Here is a 24,035-nt window from a genome sequence, read left to right as displayed (position 1 = left end):
ATGTGAGCATTGTTTATCCTCTTTATATTCAAGGATGGAAATTTCACTGTGTGATTTTAGGTGTTGGGGAGTCACGCCTCTTGAGCTCCATTTGTAAGGCCTCCTGGAGGCCCAAGTTGGCACAGCGTTTCTTGTTTGTCGCCACTCTCTCTGGACCGTGGCGGAAAGTGTAGCTGCTGTATGCTATTGCATAAAATGTCTCTCATTCCCACTCCCCACCTGTGCCAAAAACTAAATTTTGTTGAAAACATAGACTCCCTCCCTCCCATGTCAACAACCCATTGAAGCACACTGACAAACAAGATTCAACAAGGTATACGTGTACTGGGATACATCCCTCAGGTAGTCAGATGGCTGGGGAAACATCACTCTCCTGCAGTGGAGGGTGGCTGGGCCCATCCTGGTGTAGTTATGATGACCAAGTCTCTTGTGGCGGGCCGTCACAGTTCAGTGTCTTAATTCCACAGTCTCGGAGCAGGTCTATGCCACAGCGCACATCAAATGAGAGCTATGCACTCAGCAGAAGAGTGCAGCATTCCATGGCAATCCCAGTTCATTGAGTGATAGTATGCGGCTGGGCAGTTAGTCATTGTTAGTGAGGGATCCTCCCATCTCGCCATCGGGGACAGGCTCCCCCCTCTGTGAAAGTGCTAGCAAATTTACAGCAGAACTTGTGAGCAAGCTTCGGATCAGTAAAAAATCGCGGCCAGCCATTCACGTCTACACACAGCTTAACAGGGTAGACCAGGGAATATGACTCTCTGGCTCTTATAAGGAGTCGTTTGAATGACAGGAAGTCCCACCTGGCTGCCTGCACTGACAGAGTGAAGTCAGGCTATATAGATAGGCTATTCCCCTGGTAGTGAAGTTCTTGTTTTTCCCTAGCAAGGCGCAGGGTTATGTCTCGACCACTATAATTTAACAAAGCACGCAATGAAGAGCAGAGCAGGGGCCCCCGGGGGTGGCATTCATCCCAGGGAGCAATGTGCATGCTCACAGAGAACATAAGTGTGAGGGAGTCCGAGAACAGGGAGCACAAAATGATCTCATGAAAAGTTTCCATTTGATCCATAGCTGTAGACTCGAGGAGATCCAGTATCTGGATATTCTTCCTCCTGGAGCGCACTTCCAGGTTTTCGGTATTAGCCTTTATCACCGCAACAACATTTTCTACTCTGAGTAATTGCTCATTATTGGGTTGCAACTCTATCCTCTATATCAGACACTCTGCACTTAACCTGGACGAGGCAGTCATCATGTTTGTCTGTTCGCCCTTTCATATGTTCTAGCCTAGTCATGAGGGGGTCAGATTTTGTGTCAATCTTGTGGAGACTCTGTTGCATTACGACGAGTAGTTGTCTAATGTCATGTTCAGGCTGTGCATCCGGGGTCGACCCACAGGACGATTTTCCCCATCCCTGAGTCTCCTTCACCATCCTTGTTGATCTTTTACTCTCGAAGGGCAGCTTCACTTGTTTCTAGTCATGCTTGCCCATTGTATCAAAGAGGGCGGGCGGGCAGGCAGAACTCGCAGTTTCACCAGTCCAGATCATTCAAGCAAAGGCGGTGTCAGCACTGCCTCGACAGGGTTCGGGTCCTGCCTTCCCTATTAAACCAGGAGAGACACGAGCAGGCCTCGGGACCCCTCGTCTGCCACCTCAATAGTGGTACTGCAGCAACAGGCAATCCTTTCAGGCAGTCCTGAAGCTGAACAATCATTCTCATTTAGGGCGGGTCAGCTCTATATCTCGAGGGGGAAAAGGTTCTAATGTGCTGCCTGTCAGCAGCTCTCGGGGTCCTGCTAGGGCTGGCTACCGCCATCCTCAATTCCCAGCATGTCCATATCAGGCCTCTAATTGGCTCGCCTGTCTCTAACGAGCATTGGGCCTTGCAGACATCTGTGTGGGCTTGTATTTTTTCTTCTCCCCTGTAGTGCACTGCACCCAGCCGCTGTGCCCTCACCTGGCCACCGTAGCTTTTGGCTCTTATGGTTCATCTCTGGCACCCTGTAGTACTCTGGATGTTTTACACTCTGAATGTATTCCATGTTTTACTGTGATGTCATGCTGTGATGGGCTGTAGAATGGCATTGATGCAGGATTCCACTAGAGTCAGTTACCCTGTGGCTAGCGAAGGGAGAATCACACTCCTTCTTGTGCGCTCATAAATAAAGGTGTTCTTTGCCTTTACAACCGTGTGAAGGTGTCACTTCAACATTTTGGCGACGATCGTCAGCCACTCTATGTGACACTGGGACAAGACTGAGGTGTGAGTTGAGTCGGTGTTTTCCTGCCTATAGCAGCCGTTCCATGCACGGTGCTGTGCACGAACGTAACCTCTGATGCAGCTTCAGTACGAGGCCCAATCTTGATCTAACTGGAGTGCGCAGTGAGTAAGACCCACAGCGCCTAAAGACTGTTGCTGGCTGTCTGCATCAGTTAAACGTTAAATGTGTGAAGGCCTTTCGTGGTTTCATCAGCATTTTGCCCCACTCGCTGACGCCTTGAACAATAGGGGGCTGATGCGTGCTGCATAGTGCCATTGCCTTATTGTTCGTGGGAGGATTCCTGTGGTGTTTGGGCCGTACCAATCCTGAAGCGTAGCACCGACAGCAGGGAAGTGAGCTGCTCACACGACTCCACACTGGCTCCAGTGGAGGAGTCACGCCCATGTGACTCGTTGGAGGAAAGGTCCTCGTTGTTCAAGCGACCCTTTCTTACTGAAGAGGAGGAGGGCTATGCCTCTTGTGGCACATCAGAAGACAGGTTCTCTTTCTCATGCGGCCTCTTGTCTTTTGAAAGAAAAGGGCTACACTCCTTGTGGAGGTCAGAGGAAAAGCACTTTGTTTTTCACATCTGTCTTTGGTGTACCGATTTCATTTTCGGGAAAAGTTTTTGAATTCAATTTTGTGACAGCCCTTCTTGGTGTAAAGGGCTCCTCAATTGTAATACCACTCCCATTTCTGGCACAACCAGGCCAACCATCCATGCAGTGGGAGGAGTGGATTGATATTTGTGACAATTACATTGTAGCACTAGATGGCCAGGAATTTACTCAGAAGAGGAAGAACGCATTGTTGTTGAGCACCATTGGAAAGGAGGCTTATCATATTTTTAGATACTTACCCCAGATGCCGGGTAGTGACAATCAACCTGTTGAGGATATTTTCAAGGAGGCCAAGTTGTGGTTGGAGAAAAGGTTTGCCAAGAAGGAGAACATTGTAATGTCTCGGTACAAGTTTTATACCAGACCTCAAAAAGCTGGTAAATCATTGGATGAATTTGTCTCAGACCTAATGTGGATCTGCAATAAAGTTTATGGGGTTTTTTTGTAAAACATTTTTTATTGGAATTTTATTGTACTACTTGGGCAAATGCCCGACATATACCATCATGAAACAGTATACTGACAATAAAGTGTAAGTTTGACCAAATGACAGATCAGTTGATGAGGGACCAACTGATTGTCCAGTGCCATAGCAAAATAACACAAGAGCGACAGTGGGCTGCAAAGAAAACAGCCATCTCCATTGCCAAGGTAGTGAAAGAGTCCGAGCGTTGTATGAAGGAGATGGGTAAGTAAGAGGTTGCAGAAGGGGAACAGCTATTGGGAAAAAGCAAGAGACAACTAAAGGTACTATCAGCAAGTACAATTCCAGAGCATAGAAGGGGGCTAGAGCTAAGGGCTGTTCCAGGTGTGGGAGTGCTTACCATACTAGTGATTCCAAGTGGTGTTTTGCTTCAAACAAAGAGTGCAGAAGATGTGGGCATAAAGGCCACTATGCCCGTGTGTGCAAAGACTCTACCAAATCTTGCAGATGAGTTCAGCTGGGAGGACGATAATAAAGATCGCATGTTGATGGTCCTTCCTGGAAGTAAAGAAAGTGACAGAAGGGTTCGACCAAAAGCTTTGTTTAGAATTCTTGGCAGACAAGTGGAACTGATGGTGGACTCCGGTACATTATACACGATCGTGTCGGAATGGATGTGGAAGAAAGAGTGGCCACTAGTTCCCCTCTTGCCTAAAGACATTAATCCTAGGGGTTACCAGGGACAGAGAATAGACATGTTAGGTTATGTTTCCTCTCCTATTGAGCTAAAATGAAGACTGGTTGTGGGAAAAATATATGTGGCTGATGATGGACCACCAGTATTGGGATGGAGGCGTCAATTTGACCTGCACTTTGTTATTGATCCCCATGCACCTGGTCAGGTGTTGTGTGTGTCTGGTGTTACCACTGAAGAGGTTTTGGGTGAGATGGAAGTCATGTTTAGTGAGAAGCTGGGGGAAATTAAAGGGTACACCCATAAAATTGTGTTGGAGGAGGGTACTATCCTTGTTAAGCTCAAATTGAGTGCCAGTAGTTGTGAGGGATAAGGTAAAAAGAATGTTAGAGGACATACTCAGAAAAAGGTTATTGAGCCAGTTGAGGCGTCTGAATGGGTCTCTCTGGTGGTAATTGCCTAAAAGAGTGATAGCAAGCTTAGGTTCTGGGTGGACCTTCGCAGCCTAAACCAGCATGTAGTAACCGACACATTTCCACTCCCCAATATTAACAAACATTTTCTATTGCTAAAGGGCGGTAAGTACTCTTCTAAACTTTATTTGAAAAGTGCTTACCACCGGATCAAGTTACATGAGGATTCTAGGAACATTACTGCTTTTATCACCATGGAAGCTACTTTTTGCTTTACGAGAATGCCCTTTGGATTTTCCTTGGCCGCAAGTGTTTTTCAGCGGATCATGTCTGAAGTTTTCAGGGGATTGGATAACGTACAATTGTTTCAGGATGATATTCTAGTTTTTGGTGGGTCTATCTAAGAACACAACAACACCTTGAGAGATGTCTTGGATAGGCTGAGGGAAGCGGGCCTTACCTTGTGGAAGGATAAATGTAGGTTCCTAGTGGAGGAAATAGAATACCGCAGACATACTATTTCGGGTAGGGTGTCGGTCCCAACATTAACTTGTTGGAGGCTATCAGGGCTGCACCTATTCCCTGTGATAAAGATAATCTGCGATCATTCATTGGCTTGATCGAGTATTATGCCAAATTTGTAAACAATTTTGTCGGCAAACTGAAGATCTCAGAATGTTGTTGTGGAAGGGGTGCACATTTGATTGGAGCAATGTTCAACAGAAACCATTTGATTTGAAAATGAAGGACATTTGTGGGGCAGATATTCTTGCACCATTTGACACTCAACTTAAAACAGTTTTGGCAGTAGATGCTAATGTGCGTGGGTTGGGGACAGTTTTGTCCCAGGTACATGAGGGCTCTGACATTTTTTTTAGCTTTTGCCTCGCGCTCGTTGACGAAATGTGAGAGCAACCATTCTGTCATAGAGCAGAAGCTTTGGCAGTAGCCTGATCCGTTGAGCATTTTAGGACCTTTTTGTCGGGTCTAAATGTTTGTGTTCGTACAGACCTTAAACCCTTGGTCAAAGTTTTGAGTCGGTGCAGCAGATAAGGGCTCGGCTAGGCTGGCTGGACTGGCTTCCAGACTTCAGGAGTATCGGTACCGGGTTGCGCACATACCGGGGTGGAAAAATGCACAGGCTGACTGCCTGTCACGTTTGTCTTTGAAAGGTTCAGGGGAAAATAGTCATGATGTTTCTGCTTGGGATCAGGACGGAGCTGTGACTTCATTGGGCAATGTGGAAAAGTGCATTGATAGCTCATTCTCGGCAGATGAGTGGCGTAAGTTCATGGATCAGGATTTGGTCCTTAGGAGTGTTGAGCAGGGTGAGCGAAGGGAGAGCACAGTGGCTCCTTCAGTGAGACCATTTGTGAAGATTCCGTATGAGTTGAGTGTGAGTGACACAAACGTTATAATGAGGAATGACAAATGTGTGCCACCTGAAGGTTTGAGGTGCTCGATCATTAAGTTGACACATGAGGGTCACCTTGGCCAAACTATGACAAAGAAACGGGTGAGAGAGAATTTCTGGTGGCCATATATGTCTGAGCAGATCATGTCGTGGAAAGTGGATTGTGAAGTGTGTAGGGAGAGCAAAAAAAGGCTTAAGACAGGTGTTCATGCAGCTCAAGGGCACATCGAGGACCCTGGTGCACCTTGGAGTACGGTTGTATGCTTGGATTTTTATTAGGCCTATTCCGATGCTGAAGGAGGGATTGAGGAATGCCATGGTTTTGATGGATGTACATTCCAAATGGCTAATTGTCAGATTTATGCATGATGTGACCAGTAGAAGGACGGTTAATATGTTGAAGGGTATTTTTCAAGAGGAAGGGTTGCCTTGTGTCTTTGTTACTGACAATGGTACGCAACTTGTTTCGCACAAAATGAAATCTTTTCTGAATAAGTGTGGCATTACCCACCATCGCACATCACTTTATAACCCCCAAGCCAGTGGCATGGTGGAGTGGGCCAACCGCTTAGTGAAGGGTACCATATCCATGGCTATTCAGAGTGTGAAGGATGTCAAAGTAATGGTGGAGGATATGGTGTGGGCTCATCGCACTACAGCGCATAGTGTGACTAGGTTTTCTCTGTTTGAGAAAATGCGTGGAAGGAAGCTAGACACTTAATTGATCCATGCGTGGCTAAGGAGTTCTTGTCATGAGGAAAATGGTGTAGAAGGTGTCCGGTTCGATGGTAAAAGTGTGTGTGCTGGGGACTGGGTCAAAATAAGGCACGGTAGGCTATGCAAAAGGTTATCTAAGTTGGGCGTGGTTACGGCGCGAGGAGAAATGGCTGCCTCTTGAGGGAGCTCCGCTCGCCAGACCCAAATATTCGGCAAATCCCATGCATTATGGACACTTGTGCCGCTAAAAAACTGCATGCATCGGTGACGTTTTCCCCTTGGCACGATCGGGGAGATTTTTGAGCCTGTCGAAGTGGAGGAACACACTGTAATCGACATTTGACTCCCCTGATCGGCCGTTAAGAAAATGGCCCCTGCCCGCAGCCCTGCTGCAAGAGAAGACTGCTGAAAAGGAGAGACGGTGCGGTGCACACGCTCGTGTACTGATCCCTTTAAGATGGCGCGCTGCACCGGGCGCGCCGGCGCTCCGCCGGCAGTGACTTGCTCCTGAGACGGGGCTACAGTCAGTGTTGTGCGAGATAGGGCTAAGGCAGGAAGAGTCCCAGAGGCTTGCAGCCGCCGTTACGGGATGGGAGGAGCCCTGCTGAGAGCGTCCTGCAAACCTGACCCGAGACGGAGCTCGGCACCGCCTGAAGACCTGAAGGAGGTGCGGTAGGTGGGAAGTGGGCCGTTTACTGTACCGGGTGTGGGTCGGGCTGCGTGGCCCTGCTTTGACGCACCTGCATTGTACTTAGGCCAGGGCGGGCTGACTGTGCTAGGTGCGGTGTAGTGGTACCACCACTGCTTATCAGAGGGGAGCTGTGCCGGCTTGATGCCCCGTGGTGTGGGGGTGCCAGTCTGAACGCCCTGGTACATGACCAAGCCTGCATCTGCGGGCTGGGGTGTCCAAGGCTCTGCTGTTGCTTCTGGGCTGCGGGGGGGGGGCCTTGTGCGTTCCCCAGGCACATGTAGAGGGGTTGGCGCGGCCTGGGTGCATCCTGGGTGGTGCGGGCTGAGCAGTTGGAGGCAGAACTTTACTTGGCAAAGCAGCCGTGCTCCTACTTGACAACAGCGGGGAACTTTAGTGGAGATCATCGGCCGTTACTGCGGCGCTGCAGGATATAGCATAGTAACGCCATAGACTCATCCTGTCTGGGGGCAATTTCTGGGGCCTGATTGGCCATTGCCTAGGTGGTGGTGATTGAAGGAGTCGTCTGAGGGTTTGGCTCACGGCCACGCTGACCCCCTGAGAGTGAAAACGGCACGCATCCCTGCAGGCTGCTATACCATCGCTGCACGGCTGGGGAGCTGAACTACTGACGCCACGGATCTGAGTGTTGGCGCTTTGACCACAAGAAGAGCCGAGGCGGGGACAGAGCGCTATACTCTGTTCATATACCTCCACCATTATGGGAAAATCTGACCCCAAACAGACGACTTCAGTTTGAAAATAACCGTAACAAACGCGCAAACGAAGCCATGGGGGACCAGCCTGGGGCGCAGGGTACTTCAGGGACAGTGGATGACTCAGAGGACGATACCAGGACTATCCTGTTAGAACTACGCTCTGGGATGAAATCAATAGACAGCAAAATAGACGCGCTGGCGACTGGTCTTGATGTGGTGAAGAAGAAGGTGGACAAGCATGAGCATAGACTTGATGTCCTGGAAAACAGACTATCGGACGAGCAGGACTCGCAAGCAGAATCCCAGACCCAAATTCTACAGATGGAGGTTTTAGAGGTCATAAAGGCAAAAAATGAGGATTTGGAAGCGCGCTCTAGGTGCAACAATCTTCGTATAATTGGCCTGCCAGAATCCACCGCCATATCCAAAATGGAACAGTATGAAGGAAGTGGTCCCAGCATACAAATCATTCAAAACAAAACATTAGAAAACAGTTGACCAAATAACTCAAGGAAGTTCGAATGCCATTTAATCACATCGAACAGTTATAAACGTTTAACTGAAATACACAATATAGGCAACAATTGTTAAAGCGATAAAAGTGCCCAGAAGAAGAGGTAAGGGGGTGAGTGAATGAGTGTGGGATTTGAAAGGAAGTGAACACACTGATAAATACATTAATATACAAACAAATTGATCGGCATACTTGAATCACAGCCGCATATTACATACAGATCAAATCATAGTCACAAGATCAACATTTCTGAGGAATGCCATATATTTAAAAGATCACAGTGCATCCTGTACTTGTGACAATATTGGCAATGGTGTTATGTCGACGTTTCGACCCCTTGTGTGTTGTAGGTACTCATTACGACCTTACGAGATGGGGTCTTCATCAGGACTAGGGTACATGTGGAAGGAGGGTGGGCACCTAAAGAAACAAAATTGAACGAGTATAAGACTAAGCAATCTCTATTCTAAGGGACTGAATAAGTAAATTAAAATAATCAACGAAAGTTACCATGTCTGTCAAAGGACAGGCCTCTAAGACGTCCGAAAATCGTCAAAGAAAGAGGGGTTCAACCTCCTCGGTGGTAACAGCAAGGGCGTGGAGAGTGATGGTCACCTAAAATCAAATTAGGTAGATCAGTTGACAGAACAAGAATATTTTAATCAAAAAAGGGGGTCGCTCCAACAGTAAGCGAAAAAAATTAGTCCACCGCAAAGAAACTTTTCTGTCGGGTTGTATCCTAAGGCTCTCAAAGATCAGCACTACCGGATCGTTATTCAAAAATGATTATGACGGAAAGGCGGCTTGGGATTAATCACTGCTAGTTCGCCATCGGGGAGTGAATCTGGAAAAAAGTTAGAGAAGAGAATAAGTAATCGGTGGAACGGGAGGGACCCTGCACTTGAGTCGTCAAAAAATATAAATGAATCAGAAAGAATCACAAGTAATGCCCAACCGTGTTACGCTAAGAGAAACTAAGTCTAAGAGGTGTTCCGAAAAACATCTCTGTGCCTGTCCCATGCGGGAGACCGGTAGGGTCACAGTGGCATTAAACTAAGGGGCATTCAATCATAAAAGCGTGTCGGGGAGTACCACGGCACTCGAGGAAAATGCGGGCAATTGACAAATGGGCACTTGAATAAAAGACCACACGGGGCAGTTCAAGGATTGACGGACAGTTTGTCGAGATTTAAACAATTAATTGGGAGCTACAAGGATATGCTTACCCTGGATCTCGCTTCCGCTATACAAGTGAATAGAAAGACGCGCCGAAGGCTCGTATTTTTATGTCGGAAAACGCGAGGTCATCTCGTGATCTCCGTTACCGTGCTGGCGCTAGATGCCGGTTGTTTAAACGTAATGGAGAAAAGACTATGTGTGGTTAACGGAAGAATAGAGGTAAAGAATCAACAAAGTCTTATGGTTTAACATTTCCTCTGTAGGACAAATAATAAAATATTGAATTGAAACAAGTAAGACAGAATGGTTAACATTCAAGCACATATTAATGTTTCTGTATACGTAAATTGACTGTCAGAGCCCAGCATACAACGTAGATAACATTAATGACCCAACCAATCAAACGTTATAGGTTATCGTTGTGCTGCGTATACGTAATAGTTAAATGGTAACAACTATCGATTCAAAATTAAAATTTATCATGCCACATTTCAAAAAATTATTTTATATACAGGTCAAAAAATTGTTATGTAGTTACATGGATGAAAATCTTTAAGTTGCTAAGTTTGTAACGTGTCAAATTAGATAGGTTCACACAAGAAACAAAAGGTTAAATCCTTGAACTAGGGGGGACAGATGTACCATATCCACATATAATACATAAAGAATTAAATTCGAAGGACCGCTAATTGGGCGTTGCTACCATCAAGTTCGTTCAGCCCATTAGCCACAGTGTCCATTCGTGTCATCCATTTAGATTCTCTCACGTTAAGAATAGCCGACAAATTACCACCTCTGGGACCCACTTTCACCTTTTCAAGTACCAACCATTTGAGATCATCCGGCTTGTGATTTTTTGAGACACAATGTTCAACAAGGGGGGCACCCACCACATTACACCGGATTCGGCTATGGTGTTGCAGAATTCTGGATTTGACCTTCTGTTGTGTCTGTCCGATATAGAGTAACCCACAAGGGTATCCAATACCATAAATTACATTCACAGAGTTGCAATTAGTGAATGAACTCAGAGTAATCGAGTGTTCTCTATAGGAATTTTTTTTTATTGTGTCAGTTGTTTCGCAGGCCTTACAGTGACCACACTTGAAATGTCCAATCACTGGTGGCAAACTCCAAAGTTCTTGGATAGTCGGTGTAGTTGTCGTTTCCAGGAAAGAGTGGACTACATAGTCCTTCACGCTTGTGGCTTTCTTGAAGGAATGCATCGGCGGGTTGGGTTGATCGATGTCATCAGCCACCAATTTCCAGTGTTGATTAATCACTTTCTTAATTGCATTGCTTCGTGTAGAGAAAGTGGTGACACAAATCATTCTCTGCAATGCCACATCTTGTTTGGCCTTGGGTGTAAGGAGGGTTTCTCTGGGATTGAACCATTCCCTCTTGCGTGCTTTCTTAACCAATCTCCTCGGGTACCCCCTCATTAGTAGTCGGTTGCTGAGATCCTCAGGTTCCACAAGGTAGTCATCTTTTTTAGTGCAGTTTCTGCGGATCCTCAAAAACTGTCCAAAGGGTAAGTTATCTCTTAGTCCGCGTGGATGGTGGCTATTGTATCTGAGTAAAGAATTGCGTTCAGCAGGTTTCCGATACAGTGTTGTGTGTAATTTGTTATCCTCACTGTAAATCTTGATGTCCAGGAAAGCAAGTTCTTTGGCATCAGAGTGTATTGTGAACTGAATGTTATCGTTGCACTGATTAAGCCATCCATGGAAGACCGCCAATTCCATGGCGTCGCCATTCCAAATCAAGAATATATTGTCGATGTACCGTCTCCATAAATTGATCTTGCCAGAAAATGGATTGTTGTTAAAGATGAATCGCCGTTCAAAGTGGTCCATGTAGATTATTGCTAGATCTGGAGCAAAGGCTGCTCCCATGGCTACACCTTTAGTCTGAACGTAGTAATCTCCTTGGAAGACAAAGAAATTTTTCTTCATGGCAATCGTCAAAAGTGAGATTATAAATTCAGTTGGAACTCTCATTGGAGATGGTCGGGTATTCAGAACTTCACTCATCACTGACAAGGCAGGTATCTGGGGAATGCTGGTGTATAGGGACACGATGTCACAGGTCACCAGTAGCTGGCCGCTGGGATCAAAGGGTAATTGGTCGACCAGATTGATCGTCTGCATCGTATCCCTTAGATAAGCTTCAGTTTTCTCCGCCAGTGGTTTCAAAAAGAAATCCACATACTTACATAATGGTTCCAGTAGGGAGCCACATACTGAAACAATGGGGCGTCCAGGTGGTTTGTGGAAATCTTTATGAATTTTGGGCAAAGTATATATGGTAGGCAATCGAGGATATTTCTGGTTGAGATAGTCGAACTCAAGTTTACTAAGGATGCCTTGTCCATATGCTTCAGAGGTAACTTTCATAATTTCTTCTGCCAGTTCTTTAGTTGGATCAGATCGTAGTTTCGAGTAGCTTACCCCATCTTGGAGCTGTCTCAAAATCTCATCCTTGTATGCTGTTGTATCCTGGATGACGAGGGCACCGCCTTTATCGGCAGCCTTTATAACAATATCTTTGTTGTTCTTCAATTTGGTTAACGCCGTCCTTTCCAATTTACTGGTCTTGGGGATGGTGTGTTTGTAAGTTGCCAATAATTTTGTCACGTCGGTTAATACCATGTTTTCATATGCCAAGATCTTGCTGGTCATTGCATTGGTGGGCGGGACAAACGTGGAGGGGACCCTTAATCCTGTAACCGATTGTGATAGATCAGACACAGAATGTTTAAAGAAGTATCTCAAGCGGATCTTCCTGAAGAAGGCATGTAATTCAACCCTAGTGTCAAAGTTATTTGGATGAGATGTGGGTATGAAAGAGAGCCCCTTAGATAGAATGCGCTCCTCATCTTCAGTCAGTGTGTACGATGAAATATTCACCACTGGGTTGTCCTTTTCTACCATCTGTACACCTTTCGTCTGGTTGATATTTCTCCATGGTTCTCCGTCTGGAAACGAACCTGCTTCCCTGCAGATGCCCTGCCCCTCTCCCAGTCCAATGGAGACATTCATTGATGGCCTGCTGCGCGAACTGTTTGGCTTGGTGTTATCCACAGTAATGATTGTTGAGAGGGAACACCGTTCCCTGGGCCCCAGACCTAAACTGGGGGCGCCGCCGCGCACGATAATAGCACTCCTACTGAACTACGCCGACAGGGACGCTGTTCTGCGGGAGTTCAGAGCTAAGAGCCCCATCAATTATAAGGGAGACAACCTGTCCTTTTTTTTCCAGTCTACACTCCTGCGGTGCAGGCAGTGCGTAGGGAGTTTGTGCCGGTGAAGAAGCTGCTGCAGACTGCCCCTGTACCATATGCAATGTTGTACCCTGCCAAATTGAAAATTTCTCACGAGGGGCAAGCGCATTTTTTCACAGACTCGAAGTCAGCCCTGAAATTCTCAAAACATATCTGCAAGACTAGGCCTCAGCAGAGCGGAATGGGGAGCCCATCAGCCTCACCGAATCTTGTAGACACAGATTAGGAATGATGACATTGTTTTTCTTTTGATGGTCAAGGGTGGATTTATAATGGAGTTGCGGGCGGTTGCTGATCTGGTCTTGTCTGTTTGAACAGCTGTAGATAGGGGACGGTTCCCCTATATATTTGTCTCATGTTTGCATGTAGTTATATTGAATTGTGTTGGGTCAGCGTCTTGGACGTTGACTACATTAATGGTTGATAACGCACAGGTGTACCACACAGTTAAAGTCTGGCAAGTCTCACCACGGAGTGAGTGTTCGCTGCCGTTCCCTCCCCCCCCCAGCAGGTGTTCCCCACTTGTTGAGTTGTATGGAAGATGGGGTAAATGTGTGGGAGGGGGGATGGAGATGGTCTCGACCTAATTGGGACGTTGGAGTGGGTGGGGCGATGGGGGTATGTGTTATGTTTTATTTGGGTGATTGTAGCATTGATGTCGGTTGGAGTGAGAGCTGGTCGCTGTGGTGAGGGGGCCGCATGTGGCAATGACATTGCCCCTCTGCTGCTGATCGCATTAATTATCAGTTTGCCCAGGGTCATCAAGTTCCAATATGGGTGAGCGATACCGGTTGTTGACTTGGAATGTGAGGGGCCTCAATTCTCCTAAGAAAGTACGTCAGGTGTTGGCCTACTTGATTCGCCATGGTATACATATAGCTTTATTGCAGGAAACACATTTGACTAAACATACAGAGCGAGGTATTGCTGGAAGATGGGTGGGATTTAAACTGGCGGCTTCTTTTTCATCATATGCCAGAAGCTCGCTGATTCTGATTAAACAGGGCATTGCTTTTATGCCTGCCCGGACATATATAGATGAAGAGGGGCAATGCGCAGTGGTACAAGAGAAGCTGGGAGGATCTTTGGTAACTATAATCAGCATGTACGGGCCTATTGTAGATGATCCGGAGTGTTCTGTACGGATGTATGCTAAATTGAAGGTCTGGCCGGAAGCAAATATTTTGTGGGGAGGTGACTTAAACACATACTTGAACCCTGAACTAGATAAATCCAATCCAATGTCACACCGAACTCCTAGAGTAGCCCAGTGCGTGAAGAGTGCTATGCTTGAATTTGGATTGAGTGATGTGTGGAGGGTACGAAATACCCTAGTGAATGAGGGAATACATGCGACGCCGCTACACAACAGCTGGTCGCGTCTAGACTATTGGCTGCTGGGTGGGGATGCGACAGATTGGGTCCTGGAGGTTGCGAACTTGCCGCACACTTTATCAGATCACAATCCGGTACAGGTAGACATAGAGATCCTGACGGCCATGCATAGCCCACACACGTGGCGGCTGCGCTCGGAGACGTTAATCGATCCAGTGTATGAGGCCACAGTGCGGGAGGCCATAGAACAATACTTTCTAATTAATAAGGGTTCCGTGGATGATGCTTCCACTTTGTGGGAAGCTTTCAAGGCAACGATCAGGGGGGGTGTGCGTAGGTACCGCGGCGGGCCTTTTGAAAGATATTAGGGCGCAGCTTTTCAAAGTTGAGACTGCGCTTCAGGTATTGGAACGTGGCTACGCAGTGGCTCCATCAGCTGACACCTTGGCCCGCATACACAAGCAGATCTTGGAATATGATACCTTAGCTGAAACTGAAATACGATACATTTCTCATAGGCACACGGCGAGAAGATACGGAGAGGGAGGGAGACCAGGGCGTACACTAGCAAGCAAGGTTAGAGACCGTATGGAGCAACCACAAATAGATAAGATCACGGACCCACAAGGGAAGGAGCATTATCACCCACTCGCCATTACCGAGCAATTCTGCGACTTCTACATGGACCTCTATACATCCAACAGCGGCTGAGCTGGAGGGGTACTTGGAAGACGTGGCGTGCGCTTGGCTGTCCGATGTTCATAGAGAATATTTAAGCTTGCCTATTGACACCGAGGATATTAAGGCTGCTATACTAGCCCTGCCCAATGGAAAGGCGCCGGGGCCGGATGGCCTAACGGTTGAATTTTATAAAACATATGCTGATTTGATTACTCCGTATCTGCTAGAGGTGTATGCTGAGGCACATGAGTCGGGGATACTACCGCCGTCACTGCGGCAGGCGCTGATTATAACATTGCTCAAGAAAGACAAGCCCCCAGATAAATGTGACTCTTATCGTCCCCTTTCACTGATTAATATAGATGCTAAGATCCTTGCCAAGATTTTAGCTGTTAAATTACAACCCCTGATGCCGTGCTTGGTACTGCCGGACCAGTCGGGTTTTATACCTGATAGATCCACGTCCCACAATCTTCGGACTATATTTTCCATGTTTCATATCGTGGAGCCAAGCATGTTGGCCACGGCGGTAATGCTGGACGCAGCTAAGGCGTTCGATTCGGTCGAGTGGAAATATATGTTTTTTATCCTTCAGCGCATGGGTTTTCCACCTTTATTTACACAGTGGATCAGGGTGCTATATGCGGATCCATCGACCAGGGTTTGTGTTGGCGGTTTGACATCAGACCCGTTTGATATAAAGAGGGGCACTTGTCAAGGCTGCCCTTTGTCTCCGCTGCTTTTTGCAATTATATTGGAGCCTCTGGCATGCGTTATTAGGCAGAGACATAAGGAAACAGCGCTAAACTTTAACTATCGCCCAGTTACCATCTCATTATATACTGATGATATGGTGCTTTTTGTTCGTGAACCCACCAGGTACCTGGCACAGCTGCTGCGGGAGTATATAAGGTTTGGTCGTTTATCGGGCCTAATCGTAAATTGGGATAAATCCGTTGTTATTCCTCTGACGGAGTCCACGGTACAGCCGGACATGGATTTCCCGTTGGTATGGTCTGTGGATCCAATAAAATATCTTGGAGTCTGGGTCCACCGAGACCCGGATAAGGTGATACGTGAGAATTATGGGAGGGCGTACACCAAAATGGAGCAGCAGGTGGACGTATGGGTAACCTTACCGCTTTCATTGGCGGATCGTATTGCGTTAATAAAGATGGTGATCCTGCCGCGGTTTTTGTACTTGTTTACTAATATCCCGATTGTGCTGTCGAAGGTTTTTTTTAGCACTCTCCCAGGGAACCTGCTCCGGTTGGTTTGTGGAGGCAAACATGCCCGTGTATAATGGTCGGTTCTCACTAGTGATTATGATAAAGGAGGGTTTGGGGCGCCGGACTTCTATGTTTATTATCTGAATGGAAAACACAATCTGAGGGAGAACCGTGGTCTTCTGTTGTAGATATAATTGTGCTCGATATATCACAAACCACGGATATACATTTATGACCCAATAGGACGTGTAACATATGACAAAGTGCACTGTCTTCTGTTGTTTTCTGTTATGCGGGCTCATAACAGGTTATTAAATGTACATGAGTTGATAATTGATAACTCTTGAATGCTGTGATTAATGTGTTTTAAAATGTCTATGGAAATTGATTTTAATGAAATATATGTATATTTTTTTATATAATAAATGTGATTAACATTTGGTGATTCTTGTAGTTGAATATAATTGTTTGATGTGTTGTATTAGTATTGTACCATTGTGTCCTAGCAGAGGGATTGTAATTGTACAAAGTATTATCTGAATGCGCAAGCCCAATATACGTTTTATTGGATGAGACCGCATGCGTTTACTCCACATGTCGCGGTAGAGGAGGGGGATGTATAGCCAATTCCATTACACAGCATGATAACATACCGGGCACGTGGAACCCCGAAAACGGAGATAAATGCAGTGGACACGACAATAGCTGCCTGGCAGGAAATAGGGCGTCTGGCGCGTAAGCTCCCGTTGTACGCGCCAGCCATGTGCATAAAACATCATGCTGCACTGTCGGTGACCCATGAAGCACCATCGATGCGGCTGCTTAAAGAGGCGGGCTTTCAACTGAAGCGGGATATCTACCCAGAAGGGTCGTTTCTCACACCGGACACCCTACAATATATCAGCAATCCAACGTTGTTGTTTAGATTCGCGATGCACAGACTTAGACATGCGGTTAAGGCTCACTACGACACCTACCATTTGGAACCTCCCACATTGTTGTCCCTACAATTCGTGCTTACTACTCCCACTAATAAAAAACTGATCTCTAGGCTGTATAGGTTGATAAAGGAAGAATGTATTAGTCAGCTGGACAGAAGTAGGGAGAGATGGAATGCCTGTTTACCTGATCCGATATCGGAGAAAGATTGGAAGTATGTGTGAGAATTAACGGGTACACTTATCATGAATGGAAACTTACGTATCATACATTTTAAATATATACACCAGGTGTATTATACTCCTGCACGGTTGTATAGATTTGGACTGCGTGAGTCTGTCTGCCGTGCGCGATGCAGACAGGCGGACGCTGACTTTCTGCATCTCGCTTGGGGATGTAGGAGGGTGGCTGAGTTCTGGGCGCTTGTAGTGAGAGACTTAAAGACCATGACAGATGTAGAGCTACAGTGAACTCCGCTTGTTTGTATGCTGCGTTGCGTGCCCCACGTCAAGGGAGTTAGTGGTAGATTTGTACAACTGGTCCTGGTTACCTAAGTTCTGGGGCCCATTCAAGGTAAAAAATAGTGTTTGACCGTTATGTGCTTCTGGTGAATGGTAACAAATGGAACAAGCGCAAAGTAGAGTTGTATCAAAAAGGGGGTGTTGTGGATAATAATGTGCTAAGGCATGATTGCATCAGGCCCCATATTGGTTTGAATGGGTTCATGTTGATGAGTGATGAGGAGTTGTTCAGCAATAAATATGGTGCTGGGGATGAGCGTGTGGAGTGTGGCGCTGGTGATGCTCATGTTCCCAGTTCTGATGGTCTTTCATCTCACAAGGGGGCCAGAGGAGTTCGCTCTTCTAGGCTTTGCAGACCTCATCGCTATTTGAGGATTATGTGCAAACATGGTGAAGGTGCCTCACTCACTGGGGCTCACTAATTGTATTGTTTTTTGCGCATTGTACTTTTCTCTTGCTTTTCTCGTAATTAGAGCGCCAATATGCTATTTATTGGTATAAGGGGCATGTTCTTGACATTCTTTGCTTTATGCTTTCCTGTTTTTGCTTTTCTCCCTTTATTTTCGTTTGTTTTTGTTCTCTGCTGTTGGGTAGAAGGAAAGGGGGGTGTAGTACTCGGAATGTTTTACACTCTGAATGTATTCAACACACCCCTTGCAGTTTCATCGTTCAGGCGCCTGCAAAGTGCAGCTGCCTGCCACAAGCCACTTTCTGGAGGTTCTACCAGGCAGATGTTTGCGCCTACATGGCAGAGGGGGGCGATCTTAGGGGCTTATTAACAAGGGCTTTATCTCCGCTTTTTTGGCTTTAAAAGCCAAAGAAGCGGAGATAAAAATATCGCCCTATCAACAACAGGGTGCTAACATGCAAAATCGCATGTTAGCACCCTTTTTCACTACGCTTCCCTTTGCACCTCTAATGAGATGCAAAGTGGGCGTTCCACACCAAAATAATAGGAGAAATGTCACTAAGCGACGTTTCTCCTAATATCAAGCTTCACGCTAACCCTGTTAGAGACAAAAAAAGCAGCGCTAACCACGGTTAACACTGTTTTTTTACGTCTGCTAATTTTCAGACTTAGCCATGTAATCCAATGGGAGGTGGATGACATGGCTAAGTCCACCATGGGCTATCAACAAGGATATCCCTATCCTTGTAGTTTTATCGCTGCATTGCCAGCGATAACCTCCCAAAATGCCGCTATCGCTGGATTATTTATCGCCTAGGCGGTTAGCGTTGTTAATAACGCGATAACCAGGCGATATTATCCAGCGATAGCTGGCGTTACAAAAGTTAGCGCTAAGCGCCCTTAGCGTTAATTTTCCCTGTTCCTTGTTAATATGCCCCTTAATGCTGCTGCAAGGCCCCAGACCCCTCTGACCCCTAGGGGATCCGCAGGTCGGGCTTTGCAATATTGATTCCTCGGGCCCCCGCACGCAGCATGCAGCGCGGGCTGTCGATAAGCGGCTCCCGACTCCAAAGCACGATCCTCTCTTAGTGCATGAGGCTTACCCTGCTGCAGGTGAGGTTGCCAAACGGTGGCCGAGTAGGCCTCACACTTGTGAGTCTCGTTGTCAGATCAAGTTACAGGCCTATGGCCTCAGTATTTCTCTTCTGGAGTCTCCGACCGTACTTCTAAAAGAAGAATTGATGTTGTACGTGGGGATAAATGACCATATGGGCCTCAGCTGGCAGAACCTAACATAGGGGCAGCAATCATGAGGGCCGGCTCTCTCGCACCCCTCAAACATCTGTCATTAACATTATACTTTCAGCCTTCTTGATGTTTCTGTACTTTTTCACCTGTTTGTCTGGATGCTAGTCTGGGAGCATCAGCAATTCATAATGAACTAACACAAGAGCAATGCCAGTTTTAGACTACTAAGATTTCACAATTACAACTGCCAATTTTAAAGGTGTGTTGTGCCAGTATCATAATCTTGCTGAGATCTGATCTTTGCTAAAAAGTGGATTAGAGAAGTCATTAATTTTCTCTGTCTCTATTATGTTCCCATTTTTGAATGATATATAATCAAAGAACTTGTTGGCATCTTTGTGCCAGTTTCATGCAATCTGTTGGTTTCTCTGCCTATTCTTAACTCTGCAGCCACTCACTTCCTTCAGACTTGACCTTGTATTCTTAGTACTATTACCCACCTTTTAATGTACCAGGAATTCTTCAGTAAATATACTATATTCAGTTCTTAATTTGTAAAACAATAGGGGCCAGGACACTCAGCATGAGTGCACTGCCCATTGCCACTGTCAGTGCTGCCAACTGCAGTAACAACACAACTACTAACTATCACACTCCTATGGTTGTGACAATTCTATCTATTCCAGGCCCCCAAAGCTATAAGAATGGCTTTGGCAGCATACTGAATTAATACACAACTGTGGTTGTGCTGTCTCTAAATTAGACAAACATTGCCACCATGTGGCAGACTCTCAGATGTTCCAGGGCCCGATTCACAGAATTAACTTAAGACAAAATCCTAAACTTACTACTTTTGGTATTCACAGAATGCATTTACTACTTTTGGTATTCACAGAATGTACTTACTACTTTTGGTATTCACAGAATGGATTTACGACTGTTAACTTTACATCCGCACTCGGGCCGGAAATTCCGGCCCGGAGGCGGGGCTTCCGGCCCGGAGGCGGGGCTTCCGGCCCAGAGGCGGAGCTTTTTTGCCCGGAGGTGGGGATTGCGGCCGGTGGCGGATATTTACCCATGGCCGAAATCTCCACGTCTGGGCCGGAAGCTCCGCCTCTGGGTCGGAAGCTCCGCCTCCGGGCCGGAAGCTCCGGCCCGAGTGCGGACGTAAAGTTAGTAGTCGTAAATCCATTCTGTGAATACTAAAAGTAGTAAGTGCATTCTGTGAATACCAAAAGTAGTAAGTTTAGGATTTTGTCTTAAGTTAATTCTGTGAATCGGGCCCCCAGTGTTGACAATTAAGTGCTGGTGCTGGGTACCTAGAAACCAATGGCTCAAATTAAGCACCGATTTCTACGTCTTTTCAACAATTTCTGGACAGAAGTTTATAAACTCATTCTGCCATTCCACAGTCTTTGCGTCTCCAGTTTTGTATTATGAAGTTTCAGCAGAGAAATGTCTAAACATGTTCTAAGGGTTGCTGATGTGTGTTCTCTGTAGTTTGCAGAGGTTTGCAGTTTATGCAAATCATCCAAGATCAGCGGAGCACAGTGCACATTTCGGGACCACGTCCCTTCTTCTCCAACATCTGTGTGGTAAGCTTCTGTTCCAAGACTGAGACTCTGAGCAACATAGTAATATGTAGGTCATGTTTTGTTAAAAACAGACTTGCGATGTTTTTGTCACCATTTCATGAAAGTTCAGTTATGCGTCCAGCCGATTCATTTGGTAGGCACGCGATCAGAACAACATAGAGTGCAACTGTACAGAAGTATATGAGGGAGACAGCTGGAAAACACATGTACTCTTATGGAGTGCTTAACCAAAAAGATAAAAGTAGCGCTTGAAGAGGAAGCAGTGGGAAACATAGAAAAAGGCAGTCAATCAAAAGAGATTGTAAAGAGGCTAGGCTCCATGGGGTGGGGGAACAAATAAAGGATTGACGAGCTAGGACACGAATAAGAAGGACGCAAATTCAGCGGAATTTATTTTCCTCATTGACTTCCATTGAAATGGATGCAGTTTTAGGGAGGTAACCTAAAGTAAAGCTATCTCTTTCTTTAAAAAACACGGAAGTCTCCCAACTGAAGCGGGTGTGTTGTTGGCAGCTGTGTTTTTTGTTATTGCTGTAGAATTCGGCATTGAAGTTCCCGTTGTTATTTTAGTCTCCATGCATCAGGGTGGCTGACAGAATATAGATATCCACTAACAACACTAAACTTTAAACCCATGAAACGTTTTGTGCACGTCCACGCGGACTGGGGCCTAACAAGGTGCGTTTCTTTGTTGCAGGAAATGCTACAGGACAAAGGCCTGTCTGAGAGCGACGAAGGGTTTCCAGCAGCCCAGGCGGCCGGCCATGTGGAGACGGCAGGAGGCTCTCCGGCCCTGGCAGTCGCTGCCCTGAACACCTCCCTGAGCAGCCCCCAGGGCCCGGACCCCGAGCAGGTAACACCAGGCCTCTTTCAAGACATTTCTCCGCTCAAGGCCTTGTAGTGCGCGCTGCTGTTCGTCATCTCCCGTCCCTTTACACCGGATATGACAGCTGCAGAGTGCCCATCGATCAAAGTTGATGGACGCAGTGACACAGTTACTCACAGTGCTTCTTGGCCTGTGTATATTTACAGCCACGATGTTTGTTTTTTGTGGGCATGTAGTGGTGAGAAACATCCTCGTGAAACTTCTAGTTGTCCAGTGATAGATGTTTTCTTATGTATCGCGTCGTATGTGGTGTTCTGGAATGTAATGAAGTGCTATTGGGAAGTTGGCACTTGGCCGCGGTTTCCATAGAAGCTCTAATTATGTCCTACAGTCCGCACTGGTTTTGGTTCGCTTTTTAATTTTTTTTATTTGACCAGTAGCACTGCTTCTGCTTAATTTTTGTGTGAAATGCACATATTGTCAATTGTCCTAAACACCATGTGTCAAAATTAGATGCAGGAAAAATAAATTCGAATATCCACCAGATATGCCAGTTTTCCAGTCAAACGATAAATGCCTACAGGCCTATGTCCTATCTCTGTCTCTGTCACTTTTTTTCAGGAAGCCCACATCACAAAAACTCAGTAGGTAGGTGAAAAGATATAGAATTTTTTCTTCATGTTTATCATAGCAAAATCTGATTGTTGCTACCTCAAACAAAAGTTATCGGCTTTGAATTGGTCGCACTTTAGAAAAACATCAATGACGACAGTCAAACTTTCTAGATAGTCGTTAATACTAATATTTACAAAACTTCGACACGCCTAAAAATATACTTAAACATATATTCATCATAATTTTTGTGTGAAAGAGAGCTGTACTTTCGAAAGGTATAACAAAAAAACTGTTTTGAAAGCAAAGGTATGGAAGCAAGTCTGCAATTTAAGGTTTAAACAATATGTGTTGCACTTTATAAAAGCAAGATCATGGAAACATCGCTGCGTAAAGCAAAAATAAGCCAGTGCATTTATCATATTGTTTATTGTATATTATTTATAAAACATTAAATGCTGCAGTTGCTTGTATATGTCCCTGTCGCACAAATTTAAAGGCGTATAATGCCACGTTACAAACGGTATCTCACAATCCCTTGTTTTCTGTAGTTTAGCCCTAGAATTAAGGGGTAGCAGTTCAGCCTTGTAAGGACAAAATGCCTTTCACTGCTTCATTTATATATGTGGTATTAATATAGTGTGGACCTAACTGAAAACCATTGAAGCGCTGTACATAGTCACAGGGAAAGGCACTGTCAAGGTGTGACTGGAGGGCTATCTTCTTTTTAAGAGTAAAAGTGGACTGTTACAACAGTAGATGAAGTGTTCTTTAAAAAGTCCTATCTCTAGCTCTTTCCTAAATTAGATAGCTGTTGCTCGAAAAGATACTGTGATGTTCCAGATCACGGTTTCAGAGATTGAGAATATCTATGGACTTTTTCTTTCTCTTTTGCACTTCTTTGTCCCCAGTCTAATAGTGTCATGGCTGCGGGTGTGCCATGTGCCACCAGAAATGATGAGCATGTCAGCCAGCTAGGCTGGGATGCCAGTCATAGAGGCTACATAAATGATGGAGGTGGTTTTGAAGATAGGGCAGGGCAGCAAGAGAAGCCAATGGAATTTCTTCAGGATGTTGGCCGTGTTACTTCAGGCCCATTATAAGGTGTTCTACGACACAGAGGTTTCTCTTATGTGGGTTAGTGAGGAGCCAAGAAAGCAGCGAATCAGGGCATTGTGACTATCTAAGTGCAAGGCAAGGACTTGAACATCAGTTCTGAAGTCGCTTTCTGGGAGAAATGACTTCACTTTCATAACTAGAGAGAACTGGAAGTAGGGCGTCTTGGTGTTCTTGGCACTTTAGCCCATATGTACGAAATTTCCATTTTGCAATTCCCAAATCGCGAATCACTATTTGGGAATCGCAGAACGCAAGGTATGTAATTTGAGATTTCTTAATAGCGATTTCTAAGGAGTCGCAATCACTATTAGGAAATGGCAAATTACGAAATCGCTAAATTGCAATTTCCTAATAGGAAATCGCACAATACACACATATGGGCCTATAAAGGCCACAGACTGCTCTGAATGGCCATCAACATGTCACATGTATATATGTATGTAGATATTATTTATAAAGTGCAACTGTCACAACGGAGCATCATGGCACTATGCGGGACGATCCATAAAGCTCCGAAAGGTGCGGTGGGTATCAGATAAGTCAGAGACACAGGGAGTCTGAGGCTATAAAAATCCAGGTTTTCAGGGATT

The 24,035-nt window shown here is 45.8% G+C and overlaps 1 protein-coding gene across 4 annotated transcripts in view; it reads left to right on the top strand.

Moving 5' to 3' along the window:
• The window catches only part of TBX4 (T-box transcription factor 4), a 722,013-nt gene that overhangs the window by 251,397 nt on the left and 446,581 nt on the right, over window positions 1–24,035 (top strand). For all 4 annotated transcript variants that reach the window (XM_085649426.1, XM_085649425.1, XM_085649428.1 and 1 more), the window contains exon 2: window positions 21,586–21,741. In XM_085649426.1, the coding sequence (XP_085505552.1) occupies window positions 21,589–21,741 (153 nt within the window). In that variant the 5' untranslated portion in view covers window positions 21,586–21,588. The remainder of the gene's footprint in view (window positions 1–21,585; window positions 21,742–24,035) is intronic.

This window comes from Triturus cristatus, chromosome 3_2 (genome assembly GCF_964204655.1).
Source record: "Triturus cristatus chromosome 3_2, aTriCri1.1, whole genome shotgun sequence".
Lineage (NCBI taxonomy): Eukaryota > Metazoa > Chordata > Amphibia > Caudata > Salamandridae > Triturus > Triturus cristatus.
Note: the sequence above shows the minus strand (reverse complement) of the source record. Positions and strands in the feature narration are given on the sequence as shown.